Raw genomic sequence first — 19284 nt, 5'->3', positions numbered from 1 at the left:
GAGAGTCACGAATCAATGAAGCAAACTAATAGTCTCCTGCAAACTCCATTTCCCTTTCGCTCCTCGTTTATTTCCTCTGGGAGGGGCCATTCCTCATCCACCTGTGGCCTTACTCCCATGTCTCTCCCTGTTCTTTAGCTGCTCACTTTGTCTGGCAACTCTGTGCATGCGCACACTGGGAAGAGGCTCCAGCTATTCATCAGAGTCTTCCCCAGACTCCAAGACTGGCCCATGTTCCTCTCCGACTTCCTCACTGTCCGAATATGCTGTCAGCTCTGCTGGCCGCTGGTGGCCCACAACACTTGTAAGGTTTTTTGCTCTTCTCTAGACTCTTTCTAAGGTCTCAATATCTTTCGTGTATCATGGTGACCAGAACTGGATGCAGTATTCCAAGTGTGATCGTTTTCGTGTACTATAAAATAATACTGTCACTTCACGTGATCTTGAAACTATCCTTAATTGGAGGTGAAGGGTTTTCCAGGTTTTCCATTTGAGAAAGTTAATGACTTGAGGTCTAATGTAGTGCCTTTTGTATGCAAAACACCCATATGCTTCTCTTAAGCATAATCTTTCCCATTGCTTGATACTGATCCCCCAAACAGCCATTCATAGATGTCTCATTGCTTATCCTTTAACATAATTTAAGCAAAGTTTTCTTCAAAAGTACACAGGAACAAAAGGATAAAACATATGGGGTGTGGTTTATTTCTTTATTCATTAGTCAAATCTCAGGGGTTGCCACAAAGAAGAAGGAGTCAAGCTATTCTCCAAAGGACCTGAGGGCAGGACAAGAAGCAATGGGTGGAAACTAATCAAGGAGAGAAGCAACTTAGAACTGAGGAAAAATTTCCTGACAGTTAGAACAATTAATCAGTGGAACAGCTTGCCTCCAGAAGTTGTGAATGCCCCAACATTGGAAGTTTTAAAGAAGATATTGGATAACCATTTGTCTGGAACGGTATAGGGTTTCCTGCCTAGGCAGGGGGTTGGACTAGAAGACCTCCAAGGTCCCTTCCAACTCTACTATTGTATTGTATTGTATTGTATTGTATAGGCACCCACCCCATAAAAAGCAACCCAGGGCTGTGTTCAACAATCCAATAAAACAACACAAACATAACAACTGCAGTGGTTCACTTAACAACTGTGGCAAGGAAAGTCATAAAATGGGGCCAAACTCACTTAACAACAGTCTTGCTTAGCAATAGAAATTTGGAGCTCAATTGGGGTTGTAAGTGAGGACTACCTGTAGCGTAGGGTCTTTGCCAGACCCAATGAGGTGGGCTCATGTGACCCTTCTTTTTTTTTTTTTTTTTTTGCTCATGAACTTGTGGCAAAAGTGAGCACCAAACTTTCAGGGAGATTTGATTGTGAAGTGGGGCTTTTAAGGCATTGGCAGAGTTTTGGCTAAAAGTACAAGTGACAATGAGCAAACTTAGGAAGTGCACCATGGTTTCCTGCCAGGCAGGAGTATGCATATCTGTTTTTGACTTTCAGCAGATCCCTGAGAATTGTACAAGTGTGAAAAAGGAAAATGCGTTGTACATCTTCTGGCTTTTGTGAGTTTTAATTGTTTTATTTTTTTTAATGCACTTGTAAGCTGCCGTATTAAATCGCCGAAATTAAATTAATTTAGAGAAAGCATAAGATTGCATGAGTAGAATTGAGTTACAGATTGTTAATCAGAGATGTGGAGCTGAATTTTGCTTACTGAAGGCCATAAGAGCAGTGCGTGATGAAAAGGAAACAGGTAGGAATAAGATGAAGAACTGTCAGCCATGAATGGATCCTGACTACCTCTGGGATTTAATATCAGAATGAGATATCAGAATAAAGGAATATACTGAGGACAGAAGGACACAGAGAGAGAATAAACAAGGGACAAATCGCAAAGAAATGCACGAAGAAGCTTCTCATCCAAGAAGCATCTTCAGTCAGAACTGAAGAACCTTCTTGGACGAGAAGCAAAACATCTTCAAGGAAAAACTAATAAAATCCAGTTGCCTTTTGAAAAATCACCTTTGGGCAACGCTAACATCCAACTTCATTGTCTTGAGGCTTTTTCATTATAGAATACCGTATTTTTCAGAGTATAAGACGAACCTTTTTCCCTCAAAAAAGAGGCTGAAAATATGGGTGTATCTTATACACTGAATACAGCATTTTTTTGCCTCCTGAAACCCCGCCCCCTTCATCAAAATGGCCATGCATAGCCTTTAGGAGGCTTCCAGAGTGCTCCTGGCAGGTGGGGAGAACAGAAATGAGTGAAAAATGGGCTGTTTTTTTTTTTTATACTTGCAAAAATTTTAATTCAGTAACTGAATTACTATGAAGTTGTTCACTTTTATTTTGAAGGGCTTCCCAATTCTGTAAAAGGATTAAGAGGACAATTTTATATTATCAAAAGTTATCACGGTCGCCGTTTGCAAATAATTGTTCATACATCGCGCCATCTTGAAATGAGGGCCTCCTTATGCAATAAAATAGTGATACTTGGGAGTAGCTAAATCCAGAAGAGACACAATGGCATGTCCGTCACTGCATGCAGTTGAGCCCAAGCCAGGGGAAGCCTTTAGAGCGGAGTGCATCTGAACCCTGGGCTGGCAGGCAGGCAGGCAGGGCGTCAACGCTCAAGACAAGGAATGAGACATAAGGTTAACAGGAGGGGAGGGGGAGGGACTCTATTCACGATCTGTCCTTCATACCTACCTGATATTGGGCTTTACGTCTTTTTCCTCGGCTTCATCGTCACTGTCGTCCACTTGCTGGATAACCAGATCAGATGAGCCGTCCTCTACAATCTCCACATCGGATCTATTGTCTTCGCTGTAATTCCAGTTGGAGTCTTTGTCCTCCTCCAGAGGAAACTCCGGGGGCGGCTCTGTGTCCAGATCAATGCGGATGCTGTCGATCCCAGCTTCGGAGAGGCACTCGTTGCAAAGTCTGTAGCGCCTGGTCCCTTCCTGGACCACCTGGCCGGTCATTTCAGTGACATGGCGCTTGCATTTCCTGCAGATGGGTTTGCAAGCTTGATGGATCATCCGGAAGTGGCTGCTCAAGTGATCCAGCCGACTGAATCTTTTCCCGCAGGCTTCGCATGGGTACGGCCGCTCTCCCGTGTGGCAGCAAAGGTGTCGCTTCAGATCTGCTTTCCGTTTCACCACGTGGGTGCAGAAGGGGCATTTGAACCTCATCCGTGGCAGGTCATCGCTCGGCGGAGGCTGGGCTGGGCTGGCTGCGGCTCTGGAGGCGGGCGGGCGGATGGAAGGCGGGAGAGGCGGGGGTGACGGTGCGGAGTGTCGCGGGCTCCGCCGCCCCGCCGCCCACCAAAAAATGGGCTGTTTTTTGCTCAATGTTGCCCCCCCCCCAGCTCCCAGGAGCACTCTATAAGCCTCCTAAAGGCTATGCATGCTTCTTTTTTGACAAAAATGGGCCTATTTTTGCAAAAAATGGACCATTTTTTGCTCCCCCCAAGCACTCTACAAGCCTCCTAAAGGCTATTCATGCCCTTTTTTTTGAAGAAAAAAAACGGGGCCGTTTTTGGGATGTTTGCAGAGTGCAAAAACTTTTTTTTTTTAAAAAAAATTGCCTCTTCAAAATCTTGGTGCGTCTTACACTCCGGTGCATCTTATACTCCGAAAAATACGGCACATAGTTTCAGAACAAGAATTGAGCAAACATCTACTACTAGTCAGTTCTGGCTCCGGGGAGCAAACCCCCCGACAGCATATTTCTCAGACACCAAAGTAATATCAGGTTGAGGTTGTTTAATGACTGGAACTTGTGATGAAATATGTTTGATGCTCGTCTTTGAAGTGGCCGACTGTGGAAACAGAAAGGAGTGGAACAATGAGGGATTTAAATCAATGCGTTCAACGCTCGTCGCAACAGGCCCAGGCAAACTTTCTGTATGGGTGACTGGAAAGTTCAGAGCCCAAGCAAAGGCCTCCGTGCACAAGGGTGTGGCTGACTGGCAGTGTGTTGTGGAGGAACAGCTGTGTGCGAAGCCCTGCCATCTTTGAAGGGACTCATTGGGAGTCAGTTGAGCAGAAAATAATCACCCTGAAAAGCAAACACCTTGTTTTATGTATGTGCTGGGAACTGTATATCTTCTATTGTTTCCAGCCGTTAACGGGCACACACACACCTAGCGAGGACAATTGTGTGATTTGGACAATTGAATGACTTCATACCAGAAAATATTTGTATTTGAGGCTCTGCGCCTGCCAGTTTATTTGGGCAGCTGAGAAACTGTGTACAAACCAACGAGGTGGAAATGCATTGTAGACCTTGATGCCTGCTGCCGTTGTGGCAGAGTTTTTTTTCTTCTTCTTGTGTTGTTGTTCTTGTTTCCTCACCAGTAAAAGCGAGCGGGATTTAACAGGGAATAGAACACGGCAACCCATCTCATGTGAATCTTGGGAGACCAATAAGCCTCGTCTCAGGGTTTTGTTCGTTCCCAATGGATGGAAACTAACCAAGGAGAGAAGCAACCTAGAACTAAGGAGAAATTTCTTCATGGTGGGAACAATCCACCCATGGAACAACTTGCCTCCGGAGGTTGTGGGTGCTCCCTCACTGGGGGCTTCTTAAAGAGAGAGTGGACAGCCGTTTGTCTGAAATGGTCTGGGGTCTCCTGCTCAAGCAGGGGGTTGGACTAGAACTCTAACCCCAACTCTATTATTCAATTCTATGTTCTACCTGCAGGGAATCTGGGGGATAGCCTGCCCTGTGGCTGATGTCACTCTATGGCATCTACTATTGCAGACGTTCAAGTATTTAGCTAAAGTATATTCCTTTATTCTGGTCTTCTTATTCTGATATTAAATCTCAGAGGTATTCTATTCTATTCTATTCTATTCTATTCTATTCTATTCTATTCTATTCTATTCTATTCTTTCCATTCATTTCTGATTCTATTCTATTCTTTCCATTCATTTCTGATTCTATTCTATTCTTTCCATTCATTTCTGATTCTATTCTATTCTTTCCATTCATTTCTAATTCTATTCTATTATTTCCATTCATTTCTGATTCTATTCTATTCTATTCTATTCTATTCTATTCTATTCTATTCTATTCTATTCTATTATTTCCATTCATTTCTGATTCTATTCTATTCTATTCTTTCCATTCATTTCTGATTCTATTCTATTCTATTATTTCCATCATTTCTAATTCTATTCTATTCTATTATTTCCATTCATTTCTGATTCTATTCTATTCTTTCCATTCATTTCTGATTCTATTCTTTTCTATTCTATTCTTTCCATTCATTTCTGATTCTATTCTATTCTATTATTTCCATTCATTTCTAATTCTATTCTATTCTATTCTATTCTTTCCATTCATTTCTGATTCTATTCTATTCTATTATTTCCATCATTTCTAATTCTATTCTATTCTATTATTTCCATTCATTTCTGATTCTATTCTATTCTATTATGTCCATTCATTTCTAATTCTATTCTATTCTATTCTATTCTATTCTATTCTTTCCATTCATTTCTGATTCTATTCTATTCTATTATTTCCATTCATTTCTGATTCTATTCTATTCTATTCTTTCCATTCATTTCTGATTCTATTCTATTCTATTATTTCCATCATTTCTAATTCTATTCTATTATTTCAATTCATTTCTGATTCTATTCTATTATTTCCATTCATTTCTGATTCTATTCTTTTCTATTCTATTATTTCCATTCATTTCTGATTCTATTCTATTCTATTCTATTATTTCCATTCATTTCTAATTCTATTCTATTCTATTCTATTCTATTATTTCCATTCATTTCTGATTCTATTCTATTCTATTCTATTCTATTCTTTCTATTCATTTCTGATTCTATTCTATTGTATTATTTCCATTCATTTCTGATTCATTTCTATTCTATTCTCAGTTTAAAGCGCCAACAAATACTCCACCCCTGGTCATATGATTGCATTTGGGTGCCCATCAACTGGCCTGCATTTACGGCCCTTTGCAGTATCCCGTGGTCATGTGACTAAAATGTATGATGTTCCTTGCCAGAAACTAGCATTTACTTCCTATTTCTGGCAAAAAAAAAAGAAGTCCATTGAGAACAAATATTCACTTTACAGCTGCAGCGTTTGCTTGTTTGCCACAAAAAAATAAAGTCCTAATATCAGGCATCTTCTGAATGACTTGACCTGCATGACTTATGTTATGACTCTAATTCTGGGCTCCATTACAGTCGTAAAGTGAGGACTACCTGTTGTTTCCCAGTGATGTATAGGCTTCCCTTTGCATTTTGCCATCCCTTAAGTGGCCTTTCTTTTGGAAGAGCAATTGGGATTGTGGATTCGCCTGATGAGCATTGCTTCCATGGGAGATAAAAAAAATCCCATTGTCTTTGTTAAAAGATATTTCGGTACCCAGATAAGCCTGCAGACGGGCCCATCCCCATCGCATCATTTGCAGTCATTTTGATACCTAATTGACCGCAGTAAAACCTTAAGCAAAAGAAAGGAAACCCAGCATCAGTGACAAGTCTGTTTTTAGGCAGTTAATTACAAGTTTTCAAAAACTCTCCTCTTTTGTTTTGTTGTTTTCCTCCCACTCCCTTGTCCAGACAAGCTGCGAAGTGGTTCAGTGTTGGCTTCTTGCTTGCCAACAAACAGGCAAGTACACGTGTGCAAAGAAGAGGGAGTCAAACTATTCTCCAAAGCACCTGAGGGCAGGACAAGAAGCAATGGGTGGAAACTAATCAAGGAGAGAAGCAACTTAGAACTGAGGAGAAATTTCCTGACAGAACAATTAATCAGCGGAACAGCTTGCCTCCAGAAGTTGTGAATGCTCCAACACTGGAAGCCTTTAAGAAGATGTTGGATAGCCATCTGTCTGAAACGGTATAGGGTTTCCTGCCTCGGCATGGGGTTGGACTAGAAGACCTCCAAGGTCCCATCCAACTCTGCTATTGTAATTGTGATTGTAACATGTGAATAAACAAGCATTCCCCCTGTTAAAGATGGCCAACAATGTCCCTGAACTCTGTGAAATGAACATCCCAAGATAAAGCCATTGACTAGAGTTTGTGTCTACATTAACTAGGGATGACTTGAGCCATGGATTCTTCAAACAATGCTGTCCTTATCTGTGGGAGGAGGAAGCCTTTTGCTCCCACATTATCTTTTTCTTTGGGCTTTGAAAACACACGCACAGACCCAAGACTCACGCTGGTCCTGAATGGAATGGGACTTTGGATACCCGATTATCTGTTTACAAGCTACAAAATAGGATGTCGGTGAAGCGGGCAGTAAATGCAGGACAAGGATTCAAAAAACAAGTTTCTGTCAAGAGAGTTTTGCACCTGATAATTGTCCCTGTCCCTCTTGTGACATGATATCTCTTTGATTATTCAGCATTGCCATCCTGTTAATAATTAATTGCCTCTTTTGAAATAGGAGGAAGGTGTGTTCTGCTCAAGAAGGATGAAAAAGAAGCTCCCCCCCCACACACACCCTCTACCTCTCTTCCCCTTTCCATAACAACCTGATCTATGATTCAAATAAACAAAAGAGGCTGGAGTGAAATCAGTGTATTGGGTGCATTGAGGCAAACTCTCTTCTGTAGATTAGCTTCTTCCCCCACCTTCCATTCAGTTGGTCTTATAATAACGCTGTGCCTTGCAGTTTCTCAGACCTCACCTTCCTCCCTGAAAGCGAGTTTTTCCACCTGTTTCTCTGTAAAGCTTGAGGATGCCTCTGTCAACACTTCTTCTGGTAGTGATATTGAGCTGGCATGTCCATCTATGGCAGATGTAGGGTCTTCTGCTTGGGCAGGCAGTTGGACTAATGACCTGCAAGGTCCCTTCCAACTCTTTTAATCTGTTTTGTTCCCTTAGGTGGGTTGAGAAGTCCTCATAAAGCCCACAGCCTTTCTGCTCTCCAAACTACCCTTTCAAAGTAGCGACTGTTTTCTTCTTCCCTACCAAAGGAGGGTGAATTTTTAATTAGTCATTTTACACAGAGTGGAGAGAGGGGGTGGGAAGAGGCCAAAATATCTTACAATGTCAATAGCCCCCATACTATCTATCTATCTATCTATCTATCTATCTATCTATCTATCTATCTATCTATCATCATCTATCTATCTATTTATCTATCTATCTATCATCTATCTCAATCATCTATCAATCATCCATCCATCTATCTAATCTATCTATCTATCTATCTATCTATCTATCTATCTATCTATCCATCTATCTATCCATCTATCTATCCATCTATCTATCATCTATCTATCTACCATCTATCTATCTATCTATCTATCTATCTATCTATCTATCTATCATCTATCTATCTATCTATCATCTATCTATCATCTATCTATCTATCTATCTATCTATCTATCTATCTATCTATCTATCTATCTCAATCAGCTATCAATCATCCATCCATCCATCCATCCATCCATCCATCCATCCATCCATCCATCCATCCATCCATCCATCCATCCATCCATCCATCCATCCATCCATCCATCTATCTATCTATCTATCTATCTATCTATCTATCTAAAAGGCTCTGTGTGTGTGTGTGTGTGTGTGTGTGTGTTCCAGCATAACTTTGGAAGGCCTCGAGCAATTTCATCCAAACTTGGCACACAGATGACTTACTCTCTGGAAACAAATACTGTGGAGGGTATAAGCCACCCCTAGCACCCCTCATGGTGTGCCCATGTGTGTGTCCCCGTCTGTGTGTGTTCCAGCATAACTCTGGAACGCCTGGGCTGCTGAAATGAAAAGGAATGAATTATATTTATAGTGTCAAGCCACAGTACTTTTGACAGTGATAGTGTGCATTTTGGATTCAGGTTCTGTTAAGATACAGCCTGTTGTGCCTTAAAATGCCTTCTGCCATACAGCACAGTGGAGTTTCCATGATAACGGCTTCGCAGAACTCCACAAGGGGGTTCCCTCTAATACAGGATTGGGATAAATACATACCCGGGCTATGCCAGGTTATCAGCTAGTTGAAGATAAAAGAGGAAGCTACTGCTGGATATCCCAAAGGTGCTTTTTTTCAAGAGGCAACTGGACTTTCTGGTTTTTCTTTGAAGACGTTTCATTTCTTATCCAAAAAGCTACCTCAGCTCTCAGCTTTTGGGATGAGAAGAGAAACATCTTCAAAGCAAAACCAGAAAGTCCAGTTGCCTCTTGAAAAAGTACCTTTGGGATAAACATGGATGACTAAGAATCTTCATAGACTACTGCTGGATTATTTTATTCTGCACGTCTACCCATCCATTGGTATCTGGCAAAAGCCACAATGGTGTCAGTCATGTCATTTGCCTGATGGTATCAAATTTAACAGATTAAAAGAGTTGGAAGGGACCTTATAGGTCATCTAGTCAACACCCCCCCCCCCGTTCAAGCAGGAGACCCTATGCCATTTCTGACAAATGGCAGTCCAATCTCTTCTTGAAAGTCTCAAGTCATGAAGCTTTTGAAGGTTCCATTGGTTGATTGTTCTCATTGTCAGAAAATTTATCCTTATTTCTAGGTTGAATCTCTCCTTGGTCAGTTTCCATCCATTGTTCCTTGTCTGGCCTTCAGGTGCTTTGGAAAATAGGTTTATACAATACAATACAATGCAATAGCAGAGTTGGAAGGGACCTTGGAGGTCTTCTAGTCCAACCCGCTGCCTAAGCAGGAAACCCTATACCGTTTCAGACAAATGGGAAGGTTGACTCCTTCTTCTGTGGTAGCCGCTCAAATACTGGAGCATCACAACCTCCATGATGTCTCATTGCCCCACCCGCAGGCACCCATGTTCCCATCCCATTGAAACGTCTGTGGCTGCCCTGATGTTTCAACCTGAGAAAGATCTATCATCATCTTGGGACAAACTGGGTATTTTATGGGTCACTTCAATCAGGTAGGACCACAGAAAAGGTCCTTCTCAGTGGTGGCCCCTTCTGTATGGAATATCATTCCCTTGATAACCTTTGAGCTTGGTAGTTTTCTTGCAGATGTTTCATTATCCGATCTATGTAACATCATTGCTGCTATTCACCAGCACTGATTGATGTTACCTAGTTTGGGTAATGAAACATCTGCAAGAAAATTACCAAGCGCAGAAAATATCAAGGACCCCTCATTCCAACCTTCAGCTACAAATATTCTCCTTTATTGGTAAAATCATGGTCCAGAACCCTTCTCTGCATCTGTCAAATTGCTGTTCCACACAACCATCATGTCCGTTCCCCACTCCTACCATATAGCACAGCGATGGCGAACCTTTTTTGGCTCGCGTGCCATAAGTGGGAGGAGCGCAGGGGGGTAGTGTGCGGGCGTGCCACACCCATAATGCAATGCACCCCCCCCAGTGCGCATACATGCACTTCAGGCGCGACCCCCCTTTTTTCATGCTTTTTTCACCCTCCCCAGGCTCCAGAGGCTTTATAGGAGCCTGGGGAGGGCGAAAAGAGCCTCCCCCCCCCGAAGGCCCTCCGGAGGCTTCATGAGCTTCCCTGAAGCCTCTAGAGCAGTCAAAACGAACCTCCAAGCAAACCAGAAGTCCGTTCCCGAACTTCTGGTTTGCCCGTAGGGCCGGTTTTTTGTGCTCCAGAGGCTTCAGGGAAGCTCATGAAGCCTCCAGAGGGCCTTCAGGGGGGGGAGGCTCTTTTCGCCCTCCCTGGGCTCCTATAAAGGCTCTGGAGCCTGGGGAGGGCGAAAAATGGCTTTTAAAAAGGGTGAACTCAGCTGGCCAGCGCGCACATGCGCACTGGCCAGCTAACAGGGCAGCCCCTTGCATGCCATGACAAATGGCTCCGTGTGCCACCTGTGGCACGCGTGCCATAGGTTCGCCATCACTGATATAGCATGAACAATCAACCCATGATTGTTCTTCTGGTAAAGGTAAGGGTTCCCTTTGCTCATATGTGCTAGTCATTCCCGACTCTAGGGGTCGGCGCTCCTCTCCATTTCAAAGCTGAAGAGACAGCGCTGTCCGAAGACGTCTCTGTGGTCATGTGGATGGCATGACCAAATGCCAAAGGTGCACGCAACACTATTACCTTCCCACCAAAGTGGTTCCTATTTTTCTACTTGCATTTTTTAGGTGCTTTTGAACTGCTAGGTTGGCAGAAGCTGGGACAATTAACGGGAGCTCACTCCGTTACGCGGCACTAGGGATTCGAACCGCCGAACTGATCAACCTTGACCTTTCTGATCAACAAGCTCAGTGTCTTAACCACTGAGCCACCGCACCATTTTGCTCTTCTGGTACCAATCCCCAAATGCAGAAAATAGCAATAGGAAGCAAATGGAAAGTGGAACAAGGCAAGATCCCTGTTCAGTAGGGATTAGAGTCTAGCTGAAGTGAGAATATTCACCAATGGAGAAACTGAATGGGGAGTTGGAGCAATTGAGGAGAAAGTCGTAGAATCATAGAGTCTTGGGGCTAAGCCTTCTCTTTGTTAGACTAAAGGCACTGAATTCCCTGAAGTGTTCGTCATATGATTTAGCCTCTGGACTCTTTATCATCTTTGTTGCTCTTCTCCTCACTCTTTCTAGGGCAATTCTATGGCATCTTTTTTGTAAGTCCAAGATCTAGTGCGTTTTTTTCACAAGTGCCCTAGAGGAGATGGTAATAAATCAACTCAGCTCTGAAACGGTAGCTTTTTAATATAATTTTATTGAAGGTTTCAGAAAACAAAAATGAAAATTAGTAGAAACTAAAACAAAGAAAGGAAGGAGACAGAAAAAGGAAGAAATAAAAGAGAAACTAAAGTGCAAAAAGAAAAAAAGGTAGAAGAAAAAAAATAGAAGAACGATATATAAAGAAGTAACTTTCGATTTTTACAGCAGTTTTAAGTATATTTAGAGATTCACCTTTCCTTAAAGTTGCATTGTGATTCTAGGTATTGTCAAATACTGTGTGTGTGTGTGTGTGCAATAATCTTGGTGTGATTGAGATTGTAGTTTTAAGAAAATTATAGAGTAAATCAAATTTGTCTGTCTATCTGTCTGACTATCTATCTATCCATCCATCACCTCTCTCTTTCTTTCTCTCTTTTCTTTCTTTCTCTTTCTTTCTCTTTCTCTCTTTTCTTTCTTTCTTTCTCTTTCTCTTTTCTTTCTTTCTTTCTCTTTCTCTCTTTTTTCTTTCTTTCTCTCTCTTTCTTTCCCTCTTCTCTTTCTTTCTATTTCTTTCTATTTCTTTCTCTTTCTCTCTTTTCTTTCTTTCTTTCTCTCTTTCTTTCTATTTCTCTCTTTTCTCTCTCTCTTTTCTTTCTTTCTGTCTCTCTCTCTCTTTTCTCTTTCTTTCTTTCTTTCCTTCCTTCCTTCCTTCTTTCTCTGCCCCTTCTCCCTCTCCCTCTCCTTCTCCTTTGCTCTATGGTGATTTGAGGGTTGAGGGAAATGACAGGGAGGAACAGTGGTGCTAACATTAAATTTTACCCATCAAATATTCAACTTCGTTAGTCAAAGCAGGAACATACATAAAGTTGGGCAGTTAAAGAATTCTATTCTAGCTTCCCAAAATATTTTTTCTTGAATTATGTTGTTTCTCTCTGTTGTGTGTCTTGAAAAATAACTGGCTTGAATTGGTCCTTAAATTGTCTCTTTGGGTTGCCCAGGATCAGTTTCTTTACCCAGAAGAATTGGGAAACTTAATGTGACTTACTACCTTTCCTTCCATTGTTTGTTGTTTTGAAAGAATGGAACGGCGCAACATTGAGAAAAATAAGCAATTAAAGCCACTCCTCTTCCTCAATCCCATTTGTTCTTTTTAAGGTGGTTGTGCTCGTGAATGGATTCATTTTGAGAGATGTTATATTCTGGTCCTGATGACAGGGAATGAGATTGATGCATCCCTAGGAAGCAGAGGAAAATCAGAGCTGGTCTCAGAACAGGGAATATTCCTCAGGCCTTCAGCCATCCATTATGCTGAGGTGCACATGTACTCAACACTCCTTTGGCTTTCCTTCTTGAACTTATTCCAATTTACAAATGCTATTACAACTTAAAAATGCTAGAAACACTTAAGTGGAAGCAAACAGCAGGTCTTGTATTATTTCATTATGACATCTATATTAAACACACAGACCGCACCGGTTATAGGATGAGACAGAATTGGCCTTCCTTCTCGATTTCATTCCATCTTATAAAGTCTACCTGTAAATGCTTCTACCTGGAAGTAAACAAGTACCTGGAAGCAAGCAAACATTATTTATTATTTAATTGGGGCATATTAAACACACACATGCACTCCACACAATTCACAAGATGGGACGGAAATGGCTTTTCTTCTTGAGTTCATTTCATCTTACAAAGTCTACCTGGAAATGCTAGAAAGACTTACGTGGAAGCAAAGAAGAAGGTCTGGTACTTGATTATGACATTTATATTAAACACACACACACACACCACACAATTCATAAAATAGAATAGAATTGTGTCTCCTTCTTGTGTTTATTCCACATTGTAAAGTATATATGGAAAAGCTTCTATAGGGAAGCAAACAACAGTTCTTGTATCATTTATTATGACATACACACAGTATATGTCTATCTGTATACATATATGTATGTATGTGTATATGTACATGTACATATTGCTTGTCTGTCTGTCTGTCTATCTATCATCTATCTATCTATCTATCTATCTATCTATCTATCTATCTATCTATCTATCATCTATCTATCTATCATCTATCTATCTATCTATCTATCATCTATCTATCTATCATCTATCTATCTATCTATCTATCATCCATCATCCATCCATCCATCCATCCATCCATCTATCCATCTATCTATCTATCTATCATCTATCTATCTATCATCTATCTATCTATCTATCTATCTATCTATCTATCATCTATCTATCTATCTATCTATCTATCTATCTATCTATCTATCATCCATCATCCATCCATCCATCCATCCATCCATCCATCTATCTATCTATCTATCTATCTATCTTGCCCCAAATGGGTAAATACAACACAACACAACACACATATGTATAGTGTGTGTGTGTGTGTGTGCGTGTGCGCGAGCATGTACATATCTCGGTATATTGGATACACTCAAAATGAAGCTGTCATGCTTAAATCATGCAGGAAGTATCCTTGCTTTAATTCCAGCTTATGTCTAGATCAGTGTTTAATCCAAACATGAAAGCTGTCTGTGTGAATATCTACATCCTGTCTTTGGCTCAGCATGTTACTTCAGTACTTCATTTTTGGCATGTTGCTTAGCGCAGTTTAGCATCAGCTATGGGTTGGGGGTGGGGGTGGGGGCAAAAGCCAATTTGGATTGGGGGGAGGAAATGGAGAAGATATATAAATTAACTTTAGAAGTCTATTCTCACTAGAGCCGGTGCAATCAACCTGTTCAAAACCAGGGGCCACCTTAAGACTTTTACTTCATGATCATTTATTTTTGTTAAGCTCTGCAGAACAGGGCATGGTCAAGGAAGCAGGGATTGCCCTGAGTTTTGATTTTGGAAAAGGTTATTTTCTACCTGATTCCCAGGAGTTGCTACTGCAAGTTAGGTAAGCAACCTAATGCAAGTACAACAGAAATCTGAATCAGTTCACATCGGAGAAGATGTCAGTATGGGAGCTGACAATGTCAAAAAATGTGTTGCTGTTTGATCATAGATGGCTGAACTCAGTTCAGAGCTGAAGTTAGTTAGTTAGTTAGTTAGTTAGTTAGTTAGTTAGTTAGTTTACTTTATTCTCATTGCACATGGTACAATGAAATTAAATGCCGTCTTCAGTGTCTATTATAACTATAAAAATAAAAAACACAAACACACATCCTTTACATTCTATATCATTGAAATTGAAAACCCAATGTTGCACTTTACCATACAATACAATATGGTTACTGCCCTGGGATAGAAGCTGTTTTTCAGCCTGTTCTTCCTTGTTTTTATTATCCTGTACCGTCTGCCAGATGGTAATAGTTAAAAAAAAAAAGGGTGCCCAGGATGAGATGGATCATTAAGAATGTTTTTATAACGTTTTTTATTTTTCCCTTTCAAATTCATTCACAAATATACATTCTTATAATTGCTCTTTAACATTTGTCTATTCGTCATTAATCTCTATAGTTATTTTTACAAATATATATAATACATTTTAAGTCACTTTCTTGCCACTCCGTGCCCCCATCTTATTTTGCAACAACCTTGCTCCTTCTTATCTTCTCAACCTCCCTTCTCTGCCTTCTTCTTTCCTCCTCTCCTTCCTCTTTTCCTCTTCCCTTCTCTTTCCCCCACTCCTCCTCCTCCCTTCTCCTCCTTCTTACCCTCTCTCAATCTTTAAGAATGTTTAAGGCAGCGGGAGCTATAAAGCTCTCCCAAAGAGGGGAGAGGGCAACCAATGATCCTCTGGGCAATGACCTTGACCCTCTGGAGTGCCATCCTATCTGCCACTGTGCAATTGGCAAACCAGACACAGGTACAGTAAGTTAAGATATTCTCTATGGTGCAGTGGTAGAAGGTCCCCAACATTTTCCCATTCAGTAGTTGTTTCCTGAGAAGTCTCAGGTAGTATAATCCTTGCTGGGCCCTTTTGACCAGTGCTGCAATGTGAGGTCAGATCCTCTTTTATGATAACACCCAAAACTTAAAACTGGCCACTTGCTCCACTTGGTCTCCATTGATAAGCAAGGGCTGAATGTCTGATCTATTCCTTCTATAGTCCCCTATAAGCTCCTTGGTCTTATCGGTGTTAAGGACCAAATTATTGTCTCCATACGAAGAGAAGCAACCTTTCCACCTCATCTCGATAGGCAGACTCATCCCCCTCCCCCCGCCCGGAGATTAGTCCCACCAATGTTGTCTCATCTGCACATTTAGTAATAGTATGACTAGCGTGAGTGGAAATGTAGTCATGCATATAATACAATAGCAGAGTTGGAAGGGACCTTGGAGGTCTTCTAGTCCAACCCCCTGCCTAGGCAGCAAACCCTATACCGTTTCAGACAAATGGCTATCCAACATCTTCTTTAAAACTTCCAGTGTTGGGGCATTCACAACTTCTGGAGGCAACTTCTGTTCCACTGATTAATTGTTCTCACTGTCAGGAAATTTCTCCTCAGTTCTATGTTGCTTCTCTCCTTGATTAGTTTCCACCCATTGCTTCTTGTTCTACCCTCAGGTGCCTTGGAGAATAGCTTGACTCTCTCTTCTTTGTGGCAACCCCTGAGATATTGGAAGACTGCTATCATGTCTCTCCTAGTCCTTCTTTTCATGAAACTAGCCATGCCCAGTTCCTGCAACCGTTCTTCATATGTTTTGGCCTCCAGTCCCCTAATCCTCTTTGTTGCTCTTCTCTGCACTCTTTCTAGAGTCTCCACATCTTTTCTACGTCGTGGCGACCAAAACTGGATGCCGTATTCCAAGTGTGGCCTTACCAAGGCATTATAAAGTGGCATTAACCCGTCACGTGGTCTTGATTCTATTCCTCTGTTGATGCAGCCTAGAACTGTGTTGGCTTTTTTGGGCAGCTGCTGCACATAAGAAGCGTCTTGGATGAGAAGCGAAACATCTTCAAAGAAAAACCAGAAAGTCCAGTTGCCTCTTGGAAAAAAAAACACCTTTGGGACTAAGAGAGTTGTGTTTAAAACAGCTTGGAGCTAAAGGTTACCATGCAGAGAAAACAGATGCTTAAAACATAGAGGTGCTGCAGGTATACGTATCTCTAAAGCAAGCAAGTTGAAAATAAGGGGAAAGAACTGTTTGCAAAATGGTGCAAAACTCTAATTTTATTAATGGTACAAAACATGAACGTGTTTTTTTTCCCCGGTTTGCATGAGGCACTGAACTATATAAGAAGCCAAATCAGCTGGATTCACACGATACACATTAAGCTGGCTGCTTGTGTGAAGGGGACACAAATCACAAGCAAAGTAGAGCTGCGCTCATTGTGTAAAGACAGCTACTAAATCTTTCTGCCTTATGGAAGGGAGAGAGGATCTCACAACAGAGCTGACATTTCCTGTGGCAACCTAATACTCTAAATAGTAATTCTGCCTTCAAATGCTCGGTTTGAAATGTTAGCATGCATAATAAATGTCAGGATTCCCCTCCCATGCAAGTCTTCTAAGAGGACCATTGCATTCTCTGAGATTGTAGTTGTTGTTAGTTGTGAAGTTGTGTCCAACTCATCACGACCCCATGGACAACATTCATCCAGGCCTTCCTGTCCTCTACCATCCTCTGGAGTCCATTTAAGCTCACACCGACTGCTTCAGAGACTCCATCCAGCCACCTCATTCTCTGCCGTCCCCTTCTTCTTTTGCCCTCCATCTTCCCCAGCATGAGGCTCTTGTCCAGTGAGTCCTTCCTTCTCATTAGGTGGCCAAAGTATTTGAGTTTCCTCTTCAGGATCTGGCCTTCTAAAGAGCAGTCAGGATTGATCTCCTCCAGGACTGACCGGTTGGATCGCCTTGTAGTCCAAGGGACTCGCAGGAGTCTTCTCCAGCACCAGAGTTCAAAGGCCTCCATTCTTTGACGCTCAGCCTTTCTTATGGTCCAACTTTCACAGCCATCCATTGCAACTGGGAAAACCATCGCCTTGACTAGACACACTTTTCTTGGCAGGGTGAGGTCTCTGCTTTTTAGGATGCTATCTAGATTTCCCATAGCTTTCCTCCCCAGGAGCAAGTGTCTTTTAATTTCTTGGCTGCAGTCCCCATCTTGAGATTTACTCTCAAGTAAACATACCTAGTTTTGCAGAGTAGAAATAAGGATGTTTTGGTGTGTTGCTCAAAACATAAATACTTTTTCCTTCCCTCTTTGGTGAACTCTCAAGATTTCTTTGGTGATTCTCTCCCTATTTTTATCATTTTACACAGACAGAAAGTGTCTCTCCTTGCCCCATTCCCCCGCCCTGATTTCATGCTGAAGAAACCGCCAAGCTGACAGTTTAAATAAAGAAAGCCTACTTTCTATCCAGCCTTACACTCTTAACTTTATAACCCTGCCTATCTCTCAAACGTCTTTACCTAAAACACGTTATCGTATTTATTACCAGGTTTATGCCAGTAATAATATTCGCATCAGCTTTCTTAGGGATAATCTTACAGCAGAATCCTTGGAAGAAAAAGCTTTTGAAAGGGGAAAAAAAAAAAAACCCACGATCGTCAAGCAGGAAACGCGCATTTCAAAACATGAAACATGGGTATAATCGTCCCTTCCGACAGCTTAACATGACAGATTGGGGGTGGGGGGGAATACAAGCTGATAGAGAAGCTGGATCAATGGATTATCAAAGTCATGAAACATCTCCTCCGAAGGGGGCGGGGAAGGGGACAATTGTGGTTCTGTAGGCGTGTGAAAGACACTAAGTTTGCGTGGCTTAGGAGAGTGTCAGTCTATCTCAGTCTTATTGGCAGGGATGTTTAGACAGAGAGCTCAGGAGAGGTTTACAGCGGTGAATTTCGGAGGCTTTGTCATGGCCATTGTACAAAGTGATATACAGTGCCAATTGACTTGAGCAGCTCCCTTGATAGCAGGCGGTTTACAGCCTCTTCAAGCCCAGATTATTGCTTTATCTTGTCATACTAAATTAATGTGGCAGCACTGTGTGAAACAGGGGTGACCTCTTCATCTTGTGGAAATTGCTGCCTAGAAGGAAGAGGGTGTAAGGCAGGGTGTTACCTGGTTTGTGGCATTTGGGGGACACTTTTAGATGCATTAGGGGGACGCGGTGGCTCAGTGGCTAAGACGCTGAGCTTGTCGATCAGAAAGGTCGGCGGTTCGAATCCCTAGCACCGTGTAATGGAGTGCACTCCCGTTACTCGTCCCAGCTTCTGCCAACCGAGCAGTTCGAAAGAACGTTAAAAATGCAAGTAGAAAAATAGGAACCACCTTTGGTGGGAAGGTAACAGCGTTCTGTGCACTTTTGGCGTTTAGTCATGCCGGCCACAGGACCATGGAGACATCTCCGGACCGCTCTGGCTCTTCGGCTTTGAAACGGAGATGAGCACCGCCCCCTAGAGTCAGGAACAACTAGCACATATGTGTGAGGGGAACCTTTACCTTTGGATGTATTAGGGTTTATATTCCTACCTGCAAATGGAGCAAGATGGAGTTTGTCCTGCTTTGCAGGGAGGGAAAAGTGAAGGAGATGAACAAGAGATCAATGGTTTTAACATTCAGCCGAGAAAAGCTATGCGCTAATTGGGCCTTAGTTTAATTAATGGCTATACTGGGGCAGGAGATGAAGCCTTTGTTTGCTCTGCTTTATGGAGATTATCAGTCTTGTGTATCAGAAAACAAGAATCAGAAATTAAAC

At 41.8% G+C, this 19284-nt stretch overlaps 2 protein-coding genes across 12 annotated transcripts in view; one reads left to right on the top strand and one right to left on the bottom strand.

Moving 5' to 3' along the window:
• The window catches only part of SOX5 (SRY-box transcription factor 5), a 973495-nt gene that overhangs the window by 530550 nt on the left and 423661 nt on the right, over window positions 1–19284 (top strand). The gene's annotated exons all lie outside the window — the stretch shown is intronic.
• Window positions 2304–3203, bottom strand: LOC309394545 (zinc finger and BTB domain-containing protein 8A-like). Its single transcript, XM_081957871.1, has one exon. It carries the CDS (start codon window positions 3192–3194, stop codon window positions 2706–2708), a length of 489 nt encoding a protein of 162 aa, XP_081813997.1. The 5' UTR covers window positions 3195–3203; the 3' UTR covers window positions 2304–2705.

The sequence above is a fragment of the Natrix helvetica genome (assembly GCF_964273705.1).
Source record: "Natrix helvetica genome assembly, chromosome: 6".
Lineage (NCBI taxonomy): Eukaryota > Metazoa > Chordata > Lepidosauria > Squamata > Natricidae > Natrix > Natrix helvetica.
The sequence above is the reverse complement of the archived record's forward strand: the minus strand, read 5'-3'. Positions and strand labels throughout refer to the sequence as shown.